Source organism: Oncorhynchus gorbuscha, linkage group LG23, assembly GCF_021184085.1.
Source record: "Oncorhynchus gorbuscha isolate QuinsamMale2020 ecotype Even-year linkage group LG23, OgorEven_v1.0, whole genome shotgun sequence".
Lineage (NCBI taxonomy): Eukaryota > Metazoa > Chordata > Actinopteri > Salmoniformes > Salmonidae > Oncorhynchus > Oncorhynchus gorbuscha.
In genome coordinates, this window is record NC_060195.1 from 33,986,894 (window position 1) to 34,006,510 (window position 19,617).

Genomic DNA, 19,617 nt, shown 5'->3' on the forward strand with positions numbered 1-19,617 from the left:
CCCTTGGAGTGGTCAGTGTTAACCCCCTCCACCTCACAGTGCTTATACACCACAGCAGTCAATTCCCATCACAGCAGTCAATCTATTTCCCATCCCCAGGACAACAGCTCATCTGCACACAGAGCACAGATATACAGTACATCTGATGGACAGAATAACATGGAGCAAAGCTTGGCTGAGGGCGGCCAGGGAGAGGGGCTGAGGAGAGGGAGAGAAGGGTCTGAGGAGAGGGAGAGAAGGGTCTGAGGAGAGGGAGAGAAGGGTCTGAGGAGAGGGAGAGAAGGGTCTGAGGAGAGGGAGAGAAGGGTCTGAGGAGAGGGAGAGAAGGGTCTGAGGAGAGGGAGAGAAGGGTCTGAGGAGAGGGAGAGAAGGGTCTGAGGAGAGGGAGAGACGGGTCTGAGGAGAGGGAGAGAAGGGTCTGAGGAGAGGGAGAGAAGGGTCTGAGGAGAGGGAGAGAAGGGTCTGAGAAAGGCAGAGGAGAGGGAGTGGGTTGATTTGATACTCCTACGCACTGAAACTCACTCATGGTGATGTTGGGGGAGACAATATTAGAGCTGTCAGGGATCCTTCTTAAAATATATTTCTGGAACAGTCAAGGAGAGAAGAGAGAGAGGAGGGAGAGAGGGGAGATGGAGGGAGATTTTATGCCCCGGCGTTGCACTGCACTGGGGTTTTTCGTCAGATGCCTCTGTTTGCCGCTGTTGATTTGAGCTGTGCTCTGGGGAAGGCTGATAAGAAAAGTACAACCGCGCTTCTATTACGCTGACACTGATGATGTCAACACATGTCTAGGACTGTGTTTAATCTGTGCATATATTCTGGGTGGGCTTTTGTTCCAGAGCAAACTGTGTACTACAGTATACTGTGTTATGTTGTACTGTACGGTAGGCTAGAGCACAAGTAAATGGCACAAGTAAAATATAAAAATTTTTGCAGCCGTTGCAATAAAGTTTATGGAGTATTTCTTTGTGGCCAGAAGACATAGGCTCAGTCAGTTTACTGTGCTCTAGAAATGGAGCCCAGATAATCTTCTGGAATGTACCGCTCTACTTTCAGAACACCCCATACATGTAACGTTATTCCACCTGTTAGTATATATCTGACCCCATGCAGCGCATCACATGAGCAGGGCAACTGACCCCCTTCCTATAGGTCACCAGTTGTTTCTGCCACTAGAGGTCGGGGTCAAAGTGCGTGAAATGACACTGCATTTCTGTCACATCACATCAAATGACTCCACAGCCGCTCCGGATTAAATGTTCAAGCCTCTTGTGTCAGGGAACTAGATATTCTGGCCCCAGGGAATGGGATCTATAGGCATTTGGTGTCCAGAAATCACAGAGGATGACAGGCTCCCATTTACCTCTGGTGATGAAGTCTTCGTCAGGCCTGGCTGTCCACACTGAAGTGAGTTATGACCCCTTCAGACCTTCTTTAACAGGTTTACTAGAGGATTTGGGCCTGTCTTGTGGAGGACTATGCTTAGAGCGTCTCTACCTCTCAATGTGACCTTTTATACTGTGTCTAACAAGCCAAATTGTTACACATAAGTAAACATTTTAACGATATCCGATTGTTATCAATCCATTTGATTGGTTTTGTGCTTTGTTGATGATGCTGTGGCTAGCCCAATAGATAGACTAATAGTACGGTTTAAAATGATACAAATATGTCAATTTTATACATCTGATTCAAACATCAAATTGTTTTAAGATGAAACTGTCTTGAACCCACATTTGGGAACCTAGGATTTCGTCTCCAGGGAAAGAAGGCACTCAGTGACTCAGATCCACTCTACCTCATTTCTCTCCTCTCTCTCGCTTTACCTCCCTCCATCTCTCAAACACTCCCTCTGTCTTCGAGCTCCTAATAGCTATTTTATTACCTCACCCAAAGGGGCCCGTTCACTACCTCACCTACACAGAGTTACCTAAGTACAGTGCATTCGGAAAGTATTCAGTCCCCTTGACTTGTCACATTGTTACAGCCTTATTCTAAAATTGATTAAATCGCTCCCCCCCCCTCATCAACCTACACACAATACCCCATAATGACAAAAGCAAAAACAGGTTTTTAGAAATTGCTGCAAATGAACATATTTTTTAAAAATCATATCACATTTACATAACTTTTTTGAAGCACCTTTGGCAATGATTAAAGCCTAGAGTCTTCTTGGGTATGACGATACAAGCTTGGCACACCTGTATTAGGGGAGTTTCTCTCATTCTCTCAAGCTCTGTCAGGTTGGATCGGGAGTATCGCTGCACAGGTATTTTCAGCTCTCTTCAAAGATGTTTCATCTGTTCAAGTTCAGGCTCTGCCACTCAAGGACATTCAGAGACTTGTCCCGAAGCCACACCTGCATTGTCGTGGCTGTGTGATTAGGGTCGTTGTCCTGTTAGAAGGTGAACTTTTGCCCCAGCGCTCTGGAGCAGGTTTTCATCTAGGATCTATTTACTTTTCTCAGTTCATCTTTCATTTGATCCTGACTAGTCTCCCAGTCCCTCCTGCTGAAAAACATCCCCACAGCATGATGTTTCCACCACCATGCTTCACCGTAGGGATGGTGCCAGGTTTCTTTCAGATGTGACGTTTGGCATCAGGCCAAAGAGTTCAATCTTGGTTTCATCAGACCAGAGAATATTGTTTCTAATGGTCTGAGAGTCCTTTAGGCTCCTTTTGGCAAACTCCAAGCAGGCTGTCATGTGCCTTTTATTGAGGAGTTGCCACTCTACCATAAAGGTCTGATTGGTGGAGTGCTGCAGAGATGCTTGTCCTTCTGAAAGGTTCTCCCATCTCCACAGAGGAACTCTGGAGCTTTGTCTGAGTGACCATGGGGTTCTTGGTCACCCTCCTGACCAAGGCCCTTCTCCCCCTTCTCCCCCGATTCCCCCGATTCGGCCAGCTCTAGGAAGAGTCTTGGTGGTTCCAAACTTCTTCCATTTAAGAATGATGGAGGCCACTGTGTTCTTGGGGACCTCCAATGCTTCAGAAATGTTTTGGTACCCTTCCCCAGATCTGTGCCTAAACACAATCCTGTCTCGGAGCTCTATGGACAATTCCTTCAACCTCATGGCTTGGTTTTTGCTCTGACATGCACTGACAACTGTGGGACCTTATATAGACAGATGTGGGCCTTTCCAAATCATGTCCAATCAATTGAATATACCTCAAATGGACTCCAATCAAGTTGTAGAAACATCTCAATGATGATCAATAGAAACAGGATGCACCTGAGCTCAATTTCGCATCTTAGAGCAAAGGGTCTAAATACTTACGTAAATAAGGCATTTCTGGTTCTTATTTTTAATACATTTACATTGTCATTATGGGGTATTGTGTGTATATAGATGTTTTTTTCAGATATCATTTTTAGAATAAGGCTGGGAACGTAACAAAATGTGTGATAAGGGAAGGGGTCTGAAAACTTTCTGAATGCACTTTATAAATTCCTCAACCATGTCCATGCTGCAAGTCCCCTCTATTTCTCACTCATCTCCCATCCCTGCCTCTTGCAGCTTTTAGACGACACATGTCTGACATTCAGTGAGCAAACATTGGGCTTTTCAGCTAGTTCTGTCCAGGAGCGCTAAGAGCTCCAGTTTTAGTTAACGGTGGCTGAACATCCCCAGCCCGAGAGCTTCTGTCAGTCCATCCACATCACGAGTCGGCGCATGGGGAGGAGAGGGGGCGGGGAGAGTTGTGATATTTCGTCTCTCTTGTTTCTTCTTATCTATTTTTCTTGGGATTATTTGTGTATAAGTATTATTATTAGATATTAGTTGTGTACTGTTAGACACTTACTGCACTGCTGGGGCTAGAAACAAGCATTTCGCTGCACCTGCTTTAACATCTGCTAATCTGTGTACGCGAATAAACTTTGAATTGATTGAGATTTTGGGGGTATGGAAAGGAATGGGGTTTTGAGCACTTAATTGTAGGTTGTAATTGTTTAATTCCTGTTTTAACAGTAGGCCTAAAAATTGGACTGAGGAGATCTTTACCATACAATTCCCACACAGCTCTTATGAAATAGAGGCATTATTCTTTTTCATTGTGCCCCAGCCTGACCATACTAATAGCTTTTCTTAATGGAGGATCTCAGCATTAATGAAGACATTTTCACATTTGAGTCATTTAGCAGACGCTCTTGTCCAGGGCGACGTCCATTTGAGCATTCATCTTCAGATAGCGAGGTGAGACGGCACCACATCCCAATTGTAGCAGGTACGTCTCCCCTCGACCAAGTACTTGTCAGCAAAGTCACTGCTAGTTGGAAAAGACAAGTGCATCTTTTGTTTTCTTAACGGAGGAACTCCGCATTAATGAAGACTGTAACTTATCCGCATACGGAGGGCCTCTGTGCTGGCAGAACTTCCCTCCGAAAACATTTCAACAGGGTCTATTCAAGTCAAATGGATTGTGATCACTGTTGTGAGCCAGTTAGAGCGAGTGTTCCTTTTTTCTGTCTTTGGCAAAATATCAAGCAGCTTGTTTAAATGTCAGAGTGTTGGGTTTGGCAGAGACAGGGGTAGGGGGGTGGAGAGAGGGGATGTGGGTGTGAAACATTACCCTTTCAGTCTCAAGAATGACTGTGGCTAATTAACAGAGCTATTCTTTCTCAAATATCACATTAACGTCAATGACCTTATCCAAGGGGGCTGGGGTAGAGGGAAGGAGACTGAGATTTGAAGGCTGTACAGGCATATAGTGTGTCCTTGCAAAGATGGTTACTTACTGGTCTATGCTGAACAGTACGTTCTAAACCCAAGAATCATATACAACCACAGCCCTGGTGAATCAGTCATGTATGGTAGCAAGTGGGCAGTACAAAACTATTACACTCCAAAACTGTGCAAGTACGTGGTTTTCAATACTTTTGGGGTGAAAGAACCCTAAATCGCTCCACTGAAAGGCATCTGTTCCTTCCCTTGTCGTTGAAGGGAGGAAAAAACGACTTTGTGGAAGATCGAAGACTTTTCACTCTTAAGACCTGAGAAACAGAATGAAGGTTGTTCTCACAGTACGTGCTATTCAGGCTGAGTGATGTAGACGTCTCCCTCCACACCCGCTCGGCTCTGATGTTCATTTCATCCCGCTCTGTGAGGACTGCAGTCGCCCTTTGACTGACCTTGCAGTGGGTTTCCTCGTCTGCCTCTACCTGAGGAGTGAGAGTGTGTCGTACTGTCGTCTCGCTCCAAACCCCCAAACACAGCTCCAGTGATAAATACACTACACAAGCCATCGCCACCAAGCAGTACGGCAGAGTAGAGTACTCTCCCTACTCTCCCCACTCAGAGATCTGCCTTAATACACACCGACAGGCATTACCTCATCATCTCCACTGTCCTCCTGGGCTGCTTATGTAAGGCCTGTCTGACTGGCTGACGAGGGAGGATGGTGATCAGCAGTGGAAACTAACCTAAAAAGGCTGTGTCCTTGGGATTGACTATATTTCAAGAGCCCCAGGCAGAGTAATGTTAGGCAGGCATTATGATCCAGAGTTGTCCCTAAAGTTCATCCTGGCTATTTCCCTCATGGGAATCTTGGTCCTATGCAATTCCCAATGGCAACCAGAAGCCCATTAAATGTCATTCAATGCCACCCTTGTCCAATGTCAATACAGTCCTCTTGCCCTTAAGTCCATAACTTTGGCACCAAGGCAAAGCTCGGATTCCTTCTACACCAGTCAGATGAGGACAGAGAAGTAATGTGTAGATATCATATATAAAGCTATGCTATCAATGGGATTGTAGATGGAGGTATTACCTCAGAGATGTGTATCCCCGCTCAAATTAGTACTCCAATACAGAGAGAGGAGAGCGCTGCGAGGAGCTTCAGAGACGAGAAGTTGCACCTAGCCAGACAAAGTGAGAGATTAGGCACAGCTTTGCTGCTAAGACCTTTCTGCTGAAAGGAGAGTCTGTAGAGGAGCCTTGAGAAGAGCAATTCACTTTCTGCAGTCTCTGCCCTAATCGACACAGACAGAGCCAACAGGGCTGCCATGATGGATCGTACACGGCTGCCAGGGCTCTAGGGTTACTTCAGTGAGGCTCCAACCCCTGACTCCTGGCTTCCCCAAGTTGGCGCCCCTCTCCAGGGTGATATGGCTCAATAGGCAGGTAGACACACTAGACATACTGCCTACCTCCGACAGGAACGGCCGTTACTACTCCCTCCTGGTGGTGGTTCTCAGTCACTGATCAGATCCCACTACATCAGCAGAACAGCATGGGTCTTGATTTCGGTCTTGGAAATGCAACTTAAAACAATTAATACTCTTTGATGGTGTTACTTTAGTTTAGTCGATTGGCCTTGGTCTCTCTATAACTTGTAATATAACTGCACCCTACAAATCTGTTGACTGCTGTAATAGAACTGCACCCTACAGATCGGTTGACTGTTGTAATAGAACTGCACCCTACAGATCTGTTGACTGTTGTAATAGAACTGCACCCTACAGATCTGTTGACTGTTGTAATAGAACTGCACCCTACAGATCTTTTGACTGTTGTAATAGAACTGCACCCTACAGATCTGTTGACTGTTGTAATAGAACTGCACCCTACAGATCTGTTGACTGTTGTAATAGAACTGCACCCTACAGATCTGTTGACTGTTGTAATAGAACTGCACCCTACAGATCTGTTGACTGTTGTAATGGCGCTAGAGTGTGTCAACATTCTGAAAGCATTAGCTAATGCGATGTTTGTATACAACTGAATTCCTTGGAAACCATTCAGAGTATATCGAGACATACTACTCCTAGTGTAGATATAACAGGCTCTACTGGAATGGTCTGTGGAGGCACTTCGATTCACAGCCAGCCAGAGGGATGTTTTAACACTTCAAAAATAACCCCTCTACAAATGAGAATCCTTCCCTGCAGCCGATGAAAAGGCAACAACATGGGCGTGGGTTGTGTGTGGAATCTATGAAGATATAACCTCAGAGTGCCACATCACTCCTCCCCAGCCAGCATTGCCTTCCCCAAGAGGTACTGTACAATCGATGACACTGAGCAGGCATCAGGGTGTTTATTACATGCTGGGCCCGGCCCTGATCCACTATTGTAGCAGATCATCTAATTGAAGCCGGCAACCAATTCCCTGCTGTGCTCTGGACGTGTGGCAGCCAGGAGTGAGATACACACCAAGGAACTCAATGGCCTTGGCTTCATACATCCTACTGCTTTTGTCTCCGCCCATCCTAGATTCCTGCGGTCCGTCTAACACAGCCTTGTTTAGATGTCAACTAAGCATGTGTAACGGATGTGAAACGGCTAGCTTAGTTAGCGGTGTGCACTAAATAGCGTTTCAATCGGTTACTTCACTTGCTCTGAGACCTTGAAGTAGTAGTTCCCCTTGCTCTGCAAGGGCCGCGGGCTTTTGTGGAGCGATGGGTAACGATGCTTCGAGGGTGACTGTTGTCGATGTGTGCAGAAGGTCCCTGGTTCGCGCCCGGGTATGGGCGAGGGGACGGTTTAAAATTATACTGTTACACATGCTAAACAGGGCTGTGAGTCAGAGGGCTATAGGACAGCTGGAGCAGGTCTATCCACTGTTGAGAAATGACATTATGCACGGTATGCGTTTCCATGCTTTCGTAGTAATGGGTTGACGCCGTCTTTGGCGGGAAATGCCTGCTTTATCTCAGGGCTGAGGTGATCACATGGAGAAATACAGGAGTGCAACCACAGTGCATGAATAAGGTTGTGAAAAGAAAGGAAAGAAGGTGTAGCTGCTGATGGCCATCAAAACAAAGTCGTCATGTTTCGACTGCACTCGCCCCAACCTCTCTCTCATAAAACCCGGTGCTAATTACTGAAGTATGAATTATTTAGCCGTTCAACGACTCAATGAAATATAAATGGTCTGGATCAATAGGGCGCTCCATCAGAGCACCCCGGGGACTCCCCACAGGGAGGGGGATATGACCAGGGAAAGGCTCCTATTCTCCAGGCCAGACCACATAGTACCACATAGTGACACTGGGGTTGGACCACAGACACTGACCCTCAGCAGAATGCTGCATCAGCGCTCTTCTCACAGCAACCAGGAGAGCTGCATTAGCCTAGCCATTCACTGGTGTATGGTTAACCTTAGGACCAGGGGCCTCATTTATCAACAGTGCATAAGCACAAAAAATATTATCCTTGCATGCAGGACTTTTCCGCAAAGGTTGGCATTTACCTAATCTTATACTTGACAGGAATGTGTGCATTTCTCCAATAATATCTCAGACCATTTCTAGTGGTTGAAGAACTGTATTACAAGCAAACGGGGTAATTTTGAGGGAAATTTAAGTGTTTGGTGAACAGGAATTACAACAATTGTAGGCTAATAAAAGAATTGCAACGTAGGCTACTGATAAAACACATGCGTTTGCCGTTGGTAAGGTGATCTCATAACAGCATGTAGAGTAAAGTGTTTCTTTGACTTTTATTATATGGCCCCAAATCATAATAATATTTTCTGGCAACATTTTTACTCCCGTTACACAACAAATATTAGGCTACCATTTATCCACCACGCATGCTCGAAAGTAAATAGACCGGTAACCTACAGTATAGAAGCGGCAATATTGCTGTGACTGAGATAGGAGCGCGACATTATAGCCTCTTTAATCTCAGAGCCTATACCAAGACAGGAGATAGAAACACAATCATCTATTGACAAACAAAATATTGAACAACCATTATTCTGTTTGCATAGTGTGAGCTGTAGCATTTACTTTTAAATTGTTTGAAAAGGCAATCAATTGTGCATAATGCACAGCCAGTGTTTGGCACTCGGTGTAGGCGATTAGTTTGCATTTTAGTTTGAAAAATTCCCTGCAAAAGATCGAAACATTCTGCCCACAACTCTACAGAAATGTGATCAAATGTGCCATTGCACTTTCCAACATTTCCAAATCATACAGCAAATGTGGGTGTTTTTGTTTCCATAAAATGTGAACGCGTTTTCAGGCGGGGTTGTAGCGCTCGTTCACCAGCACACACATATAATATATTATGGATCTGATTTATCAATGAAAACATGCATATGTTGCGTGCGACAGTTTGACAAATCCCAATCATTTCTGGCGCACACAAATCCTAGAATTTCCACGTACGCCAGAATTTAGTGAGACATTTACGCACGGTTGATAAATTAGGTCCCTGGGGTTTGTACTGGTAATGTGAGCTGGTCAGGGAAACTGCTAACCCCTAGCCCTTTCATCTCAGTGGGTGTGTGCGTACAGTATGACGTGATGTTCAATCGAAGCATAGGTAGACATTGTTTAATAGACGTGTGCGCCATCTAGTGGTATATTACCTGAAATGCATGTTTTGTTGAAGACGGGGCTTTTCTCCGTTTCTGATTGCAGTCCAAACCTAGAGGAACACATCAGAGAATGATGAAAAAAAATCAGTCATCACAGAGAAAAAAAAAACATGTAAAAACAATCCGTTCACAAAAGGATATACACGGATACTTACACCAGCCAGGCAACCCATCATTATAAATAAGAAGCTGTTGTTCTTAGTTGACCTGGCTGGTCAAAAAGTACACATAGAAAATTATAAATCCACCACAGTATGTCAATGTTTTGCCTCTAAACAAACTAACAGCAAACATACCCTGCCACTGTGGTTCAAGAGTAAACAGAAAGCTGTACTTTGGAGTGGGTGAGAGTGTGTCCATGGTGTGTGTGTGTTTCTCTGCATTGGGCATTGTGATACCAGAGTATCAGATCAGACAGGGATGGCAACAGTTTACCTAATCCTCCTCCTGTGTGTGATGCTGCTAGACTGCCGGCTGGTCTGGGGAGGTAAGTCCTGCTCTGACTGCTGATGGTTTCAGTAGGTTTCTCACGAGTAACAATATTACTGTCAGTTATGCACCAGCCATGACTGTAACAGCCTTACCATCTCCCTCTGGCCCTCCAGCCCCAGTGTTCCTGTCAGGCCAGGCAGCAGACAGTGTGCTGAGGAGACAGAGGCGCCACAACACAGGGGTGTTCGAGGAGTTGTTATGGGGGAACCTGGAGAGAGAGTGTCTGGAGGAGAGGTGTGACCTGGAGGAGGCCAGGGAAGCATTTGAGAATGAAGAGAAGACGGTGAGTGTGTGTGTGTGTGTGTGTGTGTGTGTGTGTGTGTGTGTGTGTGTGTGTGTGTGTGTGTGTGTGTGTGTGTGTGTGTGTGTGTGTGTGTGTGTGTGTGTGTGTGTGTGTGTGTGTGTGTGTGTGTGTGTGTGTGTGTGTGTGTGTGTGTGTGTGTGTGTGTGTGTGTGTGTGTGTGTGTGTGTGTGTGTGTGTGTGTGTGTGTGTGTGGTGGGGTTATAGACTCCACCATGAATCCGGTACTGTGTAATGAATGGATTAACTTGTGATATTCTGAAGATTCTGTATTTATTTTTCAGATGGAGTTTTGGGCCGCTTATGAAGGTGACTTCGCTTAATGATTAACTGTTGTGTTGGCACAAACAGAGGGGATTAAGCTGTAACTCAGAGCTGTGTGTGGTGTGTGGGTTTAGCAGTGTTTGTGTTTGTATTTATTATGGATCCTCTTCCTGGGGTCCAGCAAAATGAAGGCAGTTTATACAATTTTAAGAACATTACAATATATTCACAGATTTCACAACCCACTGTGTGCCCTCAGGCCCCTACTCCACCACTACCACATATCTACAGTAATAAATCCATGTGTATGTATAGTGCGTATAGTGCGTGTGTGTATGTTATCGTGTGTGTTTATGAAACTTGGTGTAACGTAAATTGCATCAATAATGTTCTGTTATGTATCAGATGGGGACCAGTGTAAGTCGTCCCCCTGTCTAAACCAGGGCTCCTGTAAAGACCAGAAAGGATCCTACTCCTGCATCTGTCAACGAGGCTTCACTGGGACGAACTGTGAGATAGGTACAGTAATAACATCGTAATGGCTTACTTGACTTAAGCCATTGGCTCCTATAAGGAGCATAGGCCTTGACAAATGTCCTCCATTTCAGTCAGTTCGGGGCAGGTTGGTCCAGCTTAAACCAGTTGAGGACGCTCTATGTAAACTCTGCCTGGACGTCACTCCTATAACATTGCGATAACACAGTTGTAAAACCACGTTGGGGCGGCAGGGTAGCCTAGTGGTTAGAGAGTTGTACTAGTAACCGAAAGGTTGCAAGTTCATATCCCTGAGCTGACATGGTACAAATCTGTAGTTCTGCCCCTGAACAGGCAGTTAACCCACTGTTCCTAGGCAGTCATTGAAAATAAGAATTTGTTCTTAACTGACTTGCCTCGTTAAATAAAGGTAAAATAAAATTTAAAAATAACAATCGCAACCATACTTACTTCTATTTGCTATATTATTTAACATGCCTCATCTCTTTAGATGTGGGTAATTGATGTAGGTTTCTCCCCACAGTAACAGTTAGACAGTGTGCGGTGAATAATGGAGAATGTATGCACTTCTGCGAGAACCTGGACACCTATGGGGCAGAGTGTAGCTGTGCAGAGGGCTACAAGCTGGCGCAGGATCGAGTCAACTGCAATCCTGAAGGTAGCCACAACATTCACACGTCTTGTTATGCCTTTTACCATAATCTTGCTAAAGTACTGTGTAGCAACATGTCAATACAGTAGTGTGATTACAACTTTAAGTCATTGGTGTAGAGTAACTTGATGTAGAGTTACCACCCAGCCCTCCTTAATTTGGATTTGTATACCACCAGTGGAGTTTCCTTGTGGCAGAGACAGGCGGACTGTGATCACGGACATGTCTAGATCATTACTCCCCCTTAAGAAAACAAGATCAGATGCCAACGTCACTACAACCCCCTCCCTCACCCCAGCCAATACCACCAAGCCCCCTGTCAGAGACCTCAACATCAGAATACGTATTGTAGGTGGCGACACAGTCACCCCTGGAGATATCCCATGGCAGGTAAGAGAGGGGAAAATACCAAGATGCACTATGCACTGGTGAATGTGTGTCTAAGCATCTCTGGGTCCTTGAAAAGAGCTACCTACAACCCATATATATTATTATTACCATGTAAGGGCCGATATACAGTACCAGTCAAAAGTTTGGACACACCTATACATTAAAAGGTTTTTATTTTTACTATTTTCTACATTGTAGAATAATAGTGACGACATCAAAACCATAAAATAAAACATATGGAATCCTGTGGTAACCAAAAAAAGGTGAAACAAATCTAAATATATTTGAAATTTGAGATTCTTCAAAGTAGCCACCCTTTGCCTTGATGACAGCTTTGCACACTCTTGGCATTCTCTCAACCAGCTTCATGAGGTAGTCACCTGAATTGCATTTCAATTAACAGGTGTGCCTTGTTAAAAGTTCATTTGTGGAATTTCTTTCCTTAATGTGTTTGAGCCAATCAGTTGTGTTGTGCCAAGGTAGGGGTGGTTTACAGAAGATAGTATTATTTGGTAAAAGACCAAGTCCATATTATGGCAAAAACAGCTCAAATAGGCAAAGAGAAACAACAGTTCATCATTACTTTAAGACATGAAGGTCAGTGAATACAGAACATTTCAAGAGCTTTTAAGGTTTCTTCAAGTGCAGTTGCAAAAACCATCAAGCGCTATGATGAATCTGGCTCTCATGAGGACCGCCACAGGAAAGGAAGACCCAGAGTTACCTCTGCTGCAGAGGATAAGTTCATTAGAGTTAACTGGCTCTCATGAGGACCGCCACAGGAAAGGAAGACCCAGAGTTACCTCTGCTGCAGAGGATAAGTTCATTAGAGTTAACTGGCTCTCATGAGGACCGCCACAGGAAAGGAAGACCCAGAGTTACCTCTGCTGCAGAGGATAAGTTCATTAGAGTTAACTGGCTCTCATGAGGACCGCCACAGGAAAGGAAGACCCAGAGTTACCTCTGCTGCAGAGGATAAGTTCATTAGAGTTAACTGGCTCTCATGAGGACCGCCACAGGAAAGGAAGACCCAGAGTTACCTCTGCTGCAGAGGATAAGTTCATTAGAGTTAACTGGCTCTCATGAGGACCGCCACAGGAAAGGAAGACCCAGAGTTACCTCTGCGGCAGAGGATAAGTTCATTAGAGTTAACTGGCTCTCATGAGGACCGCCACAGGAAAGGAAGACCCAGAGTTACCTCTGCTGCAGTGGATAAGTTCATTAGAGTTACCAGCCTCAGAAATTACATCCCAAATAAATTATTCAGAGTTCAAGTAACAGACACATCTCAACATCAACTGTTAGTCAAATTGCTGCAAAGAAACCACTACTAAAGGACACCAATAATAAGAAGAGACTTGCTTGGGCCAAGAAACAAGAAACACGAGCAAGAAACACGAGCAATGGACATTAGACCAGTGGAAATCTGTCCTTTGGTCTGATGAGTCCAAATTTGAGATTTATGGTTCCAACCGCCATGTCTTTGTGAGTAGGTGAACTGATGATATCTGCATGTGTGGTTCCCACCGTAAAGCATGCAAGAAGAGGTGTGATGGTGCTTTGCTGGTGACACTGTCTGTTATTAATTTAGAATTTAAGGCACACTTAACCAGCATGGCTACCACAGCATTCTGCAGCGATACGCCATCCCATCTGGTTTGCGCTTGTCCTCCATATGCAGGACTATCATTTGTTTTTTAACAGGACAATGACCCAAAACACACCTCCAGGCTATTTGACCAAGGCAGCAAATGATGGAGAGCTGCATCAGATGCCCTGGCCTCCAAAATCACCCAACTTCAACCCAATTTAGGTGGTTTGGGATGAGTTGGACCGCAGAGTGAAGGAAAAGCAGCCAACAAGTGCTCAGCATATGTGGGAACTCCAAGACTGTAGGAAAAGCATTCAAGGTGAAGCTGGTTGAGAGAATGCCAAGAGTGTGCAAAGCTGTCATCAATGCAAAGGATGGCTACTTTGAATAATCTAAAATATATTTTGATTTGTTTAACACTTTTTGGTTACTACATGATTTCTTTGGTGTTATTTCATAGTTGTGATGTATTTATTCACTATTATTCTACAATGTCGAAAATAGTTCAAATTAAGAAAAACTCTCGAGTAGGTGTGTCCAAACTTTAGACTGATACTGTATGTAACGGGATCTCCCTGCTCTCTACTCCCCCAGGCTGCTCTGGTGCAGAGGCCCAGTGGTCAGGTTTTCTGTGGGGGCTCTATCCTCAGTCAGTTGTGGGTCATCACTGCTGCCCACTGTCTGGTGGAGGGACAGCAGGGATCTTTTTTCGTCAGAGTGGGTAAGGCAAAATTCAGTTTTTATTTTTTAGCTCAGCTACGATACATTCTCACTACTTTACACAGGAGCGTGTTCATAGGTGTATGATTTGTATCTATTTCATTGCATCTATGACTAAAACTAAATTCTCTACTAGGATGATTCATATTGATTACTTAATTGAGTTATTGTACCTCTCCAGGGGAGCATAACATCAATGTGAAAGAGGCCACGGAACAGGACCACGAGGTGTCGAAGCAGTACAAACATCCACTCTACGACTCCCAGCAGAGTCTGTACAACCACGATATCGCCCTGCTGCGCCTGAACAACCCCATCACATTCTCCTCCCACGCCAGACCCATCTGCCTGGGGCCCAAGGTCTTCACCGAGGACCTGGTGAAGGATCAATCCCCGGCTACAGTCAGTGGCTGGGGTCGCACACGCTTCCAGGGGGCCACGTCTCACTTACTACAGAAGGTAGAGGTGCCATTTACAGAGAGGACGTCGTGTAAGGATAGCAGTAGTGCCCGTATCACCAAGTATATGTTCTGTGCCGGCTATGCTCACGTGGCCAAAGACTCGTGCCAGGGGGACAGCGGGGGTCCCCATACCAACCGTTACCATGACACCTGGTTCCTGACAGGGATAGTGAGCTGGGGGGAGGAGTGTGCCAAGGATGGGAAGTATGGGGTATACACCAGAGTGTCGCATTACTATAGATGGATACGTCACGTTATGTCAGTGACCAAGCGCATGCTGCATGACGTCCTGGATGACTAACCCCTGACCTTTGACCCTCAGGGCCCACGCTGGCTTTTTTTGTTCCAGGTCTTTTGGGGGTTCAGGAGATGTGTCTGTTTTGTATTCAAATAGAGAGCGTCTTCTTGTAGCTGGTGAAGATAAGCTTTACATGATAGAGACCTGTATGGCGAACAGATGCTTATGCCTACTGAACATTTATTATGCTTATTCAGAAAACAAAAACTATAATTTACTGGCAAATGGCTGTATGCAAGCAACTAACACTGCTTTATTGTATTCTAATATAGATTTTAAAAAACATTAAACTCTAAGGCGCAGAAGAAACCTGTATTATTTCAATAAATACTTTATTTGGTCTATATACAATACTGAAGCTGTATAAAAAAGCAGCCAATCAACAATGATGACTGAAGAACAATAATAAAAACCTGAAACCTGCCACGTTCGGTCAATATTCAGTTAGCCATGCTATGTTCTCTTATGAGAAACACTTAGCAACAAGCTTACAGCGCTTGTCAAAGACGCACAGCATTTTCAAGCATATTTCTGTCTCCATTTTTGAACATCACAGTTCAGTGCAAAATGTGCAGCATTTTGGAGCCCAAAAGAAAGAAAACCCAGCTAATTCTGCCATATGAGGAGAGAAACCCATTGATGCGACGCGCAGCAGTCAAGCAGGTCTCCGTTAAGGGTAGAGAGACACTTTTACTGGGCTGCACAGCTGCTTACCGCCGCGAAGGAACAACTTGATAGCAAAATGAATTAATTAATTAATAAGAAGACATTAGTAGTGTGGCGCTGTGTGGCGCTGTGCTCCCCGCTGTTTTCCTGGCTCATTTCCACATCAAACGCAGCATATGAAAGGCAGGCCTCCGACTGGGGCCTTGATTTGATGTAGTAAATTCATATAAGTCCGCAATCAATATTTAATTAAGCGTTCGACATAGCGGGTATATTTCATGTTTGCTGTATGATCCTGTTTAATGGGAAGCCTAAGATTAATTGCAAGGCCGTGGAGGAGACGAGTAGAGGAAGAGAGAGTGGCACATTTCTCCCTCTCTTGATCCAGCTCTCTCGCTCCATTTTGTGCTGCTCCCACCCGGGAGACAGAGTGAAATCCTGGGGAGAATGACATCAGTCTTTGCTGGCGCCACGCGGGTAGTAGCTCTTCCCCCATATCACTATAGACCTGAGGAGTACCCTTCTATCAGTCACCATCATCTCACAAGATGTCGGAATTTACCATCCGTGACATCTTAACTTTATGTATATTGGGGCGGTGTGTCTATAGGTATGAATAGATGGGTATGAATCAGGAAAATATGAAGGAGGTATTGTGTTCATGGAGAGCTCAATTTCTCTAGAGCCTTTGAAAATATAGTAAAGCTTTCCGCTTGTTTTCTTTCAGCTTGCATTTCGCTTATAAGCATTAATAAAGTGCCAGTTGAGTATAGGTCCGATGTGAGGTAGAAGCAAGACTGCGTTTGATATTGCGGAGCAAACAGTACATTTATCAAAGAGGAGCTCGATTCCAACATTGCAGGAATAAAAAGGCATTATGGCACGGCACGTTTTGGCATTTCAAGCTTGGAGAGCTAAGAGAAGGGTACCTTAAGGAATAAGACAGGATGGAAACCTAAACAACATGAGCATGTAGAATAAATGAACATCAACAAACAATAGACCAACATTCAAGTATTACACATCCAAAATGAATGACATAGCTATGTACAAAAGTCTCTTTTTAAGAAAGGTTTCAGGCGAAAACCCAGATTATTATGACGCATAAGAATAAACGCATAAACGTACAAACAACAACTGCATTCTCACTGATTAGCAATGACTGTTAAGAATCCCTCAGAGAGCGAGAGTCCATGGATGTAATCCAGCTACAGCAGCCCAACAGAAAAGCCCATTGGCTGGGTCTAAGAGGAAGTGGGGGATTGAATTTTAAGTCCCAAATCTTTTCACATGTCCCTTGTCCTTCACCAAACCGTGTGCCTTTGTGCTGGTAGAACCCCGTGCTGTCTAAAGTGTTTGGAGGGTAACATTCATAAAGTGTGTCCACTGTCCATCATGGTGGGCGAAAAAAACAACAGGTCCTCATGTTACTGGCCCAGAAAAATGTCAATCAAAAACCCAGACCTAAAACTCCTACGTCCTTCTTAAATTGGCTAGTTGTCTCTAATCGTGGCCAATCAGAGCACTTTGAGGAAGCAGCGTTTAAGATATTCCATCAGTCATGACCTCACAATGTCTAATGGAAAACAGTCTGTCTTTTCAGTCTGTCAATCTTTGTAAAGGTCCAACAAAAGGTGTTGCTGCCTTCCAAAGCTCCTCCGAAGTGGGAAATACGAGGTTCCGACTAAACCACTTTCCCAGGTCCCGCGAGCAATTGAAGACAGCATTTTCCCTCTAAGGGGAGCTGAGCTTTCTGGCCTTCAGATTCCCTGGATCTGGATAAAAGATAGGAGACACAAATGATTCAATGAAGCCCATCTAATGAGCTACATGTCAGAGAGGTGGATTGAGAGTTGAAATGGCTTTAGAAACCTCTTCCTCTGTACTGTAACACTAACCTTACCTCCTAGTCTGGTGGACTGTCCTCTATTGCCGTTTCCCAGAATCATGTGCAGGTTGGGGACTGGGATGATGCCCTCCTGTCTGCGACTCAGGTTCTTCACCAGCCTGGAGATGGAGTGAGGGAGGGAGGCTTTAGAGGAGTTAAAGGCCCAGTACAGTCAAAAACGTGATATTACTGTTTCTCATTTAAAACAAACATTTGTTTATATATATATTTTTTTTTAAATCACACTGAGGTTTGAATATTACTGAGAAATTGTGAAAATTATGATAAGGCCATTTTAATGTTGGAACTGTTTGAAAAACACATGACATTTCAACCTGTTTAGGTGGAATGGGAGTTTTGGTCTGGTGACAACAACCAGGGGGTCAATTAGTTAATAGACCAATCAGAAATAGAGTTCCAAGCCTTTCAGTTTTCCCCTCCCCACTCAGAGCACTCTCAGACAGTCCTAGCAACATTCTTGCTTGAGAAATTGCTCACTGCAAATGTATTTCTTTGACCATCTTAATTGAAAAAAAAAATCACAGTACTTACTGATTTAATATTGAGATACAAACTTTAGCTGCATTGGACCTTTAAGGTGAAGGGCAGGACACACGATAATGAAATTGGCGGAGCGCCGCAGTGTGCAGAAGATAACCTGCTGGGTGTTGACGAATGGTGGCCATTCAACATGTAGAATTGTTGTGAAATGAAAATAAAATGGTAGCCGATAGGACTGCCACACGCTGCTTTTAACCATTCTCCTACGCTGTCTGTTTTGTCGTTAAGTCTTTACACCTGCTATATTAGGCTCCAGTCAGCCCAGAGCCCATGTCAAACCCGTGTCAAATAAGGTTCTGCCTTTGGCAACCAACTTTACCACCAGACAACTGACACTGTCGACACTCACCAGTGGCCTTCGCTGTCCTCGTGCTGCAGCTGGATGACATCACCGCTCTTGATGGTGAGGTCATCTGGGCCGTATCGTGAACATTCAGCCAAGGCCTTATATCTGCCTGGAGCCTGGGAGGACAGACACAATTTTGTTAGACTAGGGGAAGGATATGTAGAACTGTAGCCTACTAGAGTATGCCTTTTAAACATGTAGTGTCCACTTTAACCTTTCTGAGCATATTTAAGGTCCTGGGTAAGGAACGAGGCCACACAGTGTGTTAGTGTTTAAATACAAATGAGTGGTTGTATTGATGTTGTAGAGAACCCATCTCACCAGCTGAGCAGCGTCCTCCTCCTCGGTGTCTGAAGGCTGAGAGGGGTCCTCACCGCCACCCCACTCCTCCAGACCCTCACAGATGTCTACTGAGTGAGGTGCACCGGGCCAGCCTGGAAATTACACATTTTAGTTTTGAGTCACATTTTGCTTGTCTCTCCTTATATAGTGCCTTAATGAAGTACCAGAAATACCCGAAGTAAATACGTGGTAACTATAGCGATAAATTACAATTAAAAACGGAGTAATTGACAATCAAATGATATTTTTTAAAGGGATAGGGGGGAAAAATCTATACGGTAGAGTATTGCGTTATTATTTTTGCAGATTTTATATCAATACTTACTCCCGAGTATTGACTTACAGTGTTAGCTAGCGCTAGTGCACTGTACTAGCGATAAAACCGTAGGATTTATCATCCTATAGCTTGTTCTGCATCTTCTTTCTAAAATGTTTAACTCTCCCCCCCAGAGTTTCTCCATGCACCCACAGCTCCTTCATGTGAAATATCTTTAGGGAACCGGGATTGCAATTGTATTAATACCCACATAAATCCAATGTCAATTCAGAGGAGTTTCATGTACCATCTGTCATGACCCAATAACCATTGTTGACCCAATCACCATAATTACAAATAGTTACCAACTATTTACTTTATGTTATGGGTATAGACAGGTGGGTTGCTTAGAAACAAAACCGATGCGTGCGCAATTTAGGGGCAAAACAACTGTCAACTCAAAAGGATTATTGACAACATGTGAACTGTATTTCATCTCCAAATGTTTATTGAAAACATACATTTCCACAATAACCACTAGTTGTCTCTCAAATACATCGTTACAGTT

General features: G+C 44.4%; 2 protein-coding genes across 5 annotated transcripts in view; one reads left to right on the forward strand and one right to left on the reverse strand.

The window, feature by feature from the left end:
* Positions 1-9,675: 9,675 nt before the first annotated feature.
* LOC124011005 (coagulation factor IX-like) lies at positions 9,676-15,413 on the forward strand. Its single transcript, XM_046323903.1, has 8 exons — positions 9,676-9,813; positions 9,932-10,101; positions 10,404-10,428; positions 10,789-10,902; positions 11,402-11,536; positions 11,709-11,920; positions 14,106-14,232; positions 14,413-15,413. The coding sequence occupies exons 1-8, from the start codon at positions 9,747-9,749 to the stop codon at positions 14,991-14,993; spliced, it is 1,431 nt and encodes a 476-aa protein (XP_046179859.1). The 5' UTR covers positions 9,676-9,746; the 3' UTR covers positions 14,994-15,413.
* Positions 15,306-19,617, reverse strand: part of mcf2a (MCF.2 cell line derived transforming sequence a) — a 33,491-nt gene continuing 29,179 nt past the window's right edge. For 2 of the 4 annotated variants that reach the window (XM_046323896.1, XM_046323899.1), the window contains 3 exons: positions 18,773-18,885; positions 18,455-18,567; positions 17,475-17,663 (listed from right to left, as the gene is read on the reverse strand). In XM_046323896.1, coding sequence (XP_046179852.1) covers positions 17,483-17,663; positions 18,455-18,567; positions 18,773-18,885 — 407 coding nt within the window. In that variant the 3' untranslated portion in view covers positions 17,475-17,482. Of the gene's footprint in view, positions 17,432-17,474; positions 17,664-18,454; positions 18,568-18,772; positions 18,886-19,617 lie in introns of those variants that run through there. The other 2 variants (XM_046323897.1, XM_046323898.1) reach the window with 2 other exon arrangements.

Bases quoted from the DNA above. Each gene is read 5' to 3' on its own strand.
- LOC124011005 (XM_046323903.1), top strand. From the start codon at position 9,747: ATGGCAACAGTTTACCTAATCCTCCTCCTGTGTGTGATGCTGCTAGAC. The intron at 11,921-14,105 runs GTAAGAGAGGGG...CTACTCCCCCAG, and splicing joins CTGGAGATATCCCATGGCAG to GCTGCTCTGGTGCAGAGGCC. The intron at 14,233-14,412 runs GTAAGGCAAAAT...GTACCTCTCCAG, and splicing joins ATCTTTTTTCGTCAGAGTGG to GGGAGCATAACATCAATGTG.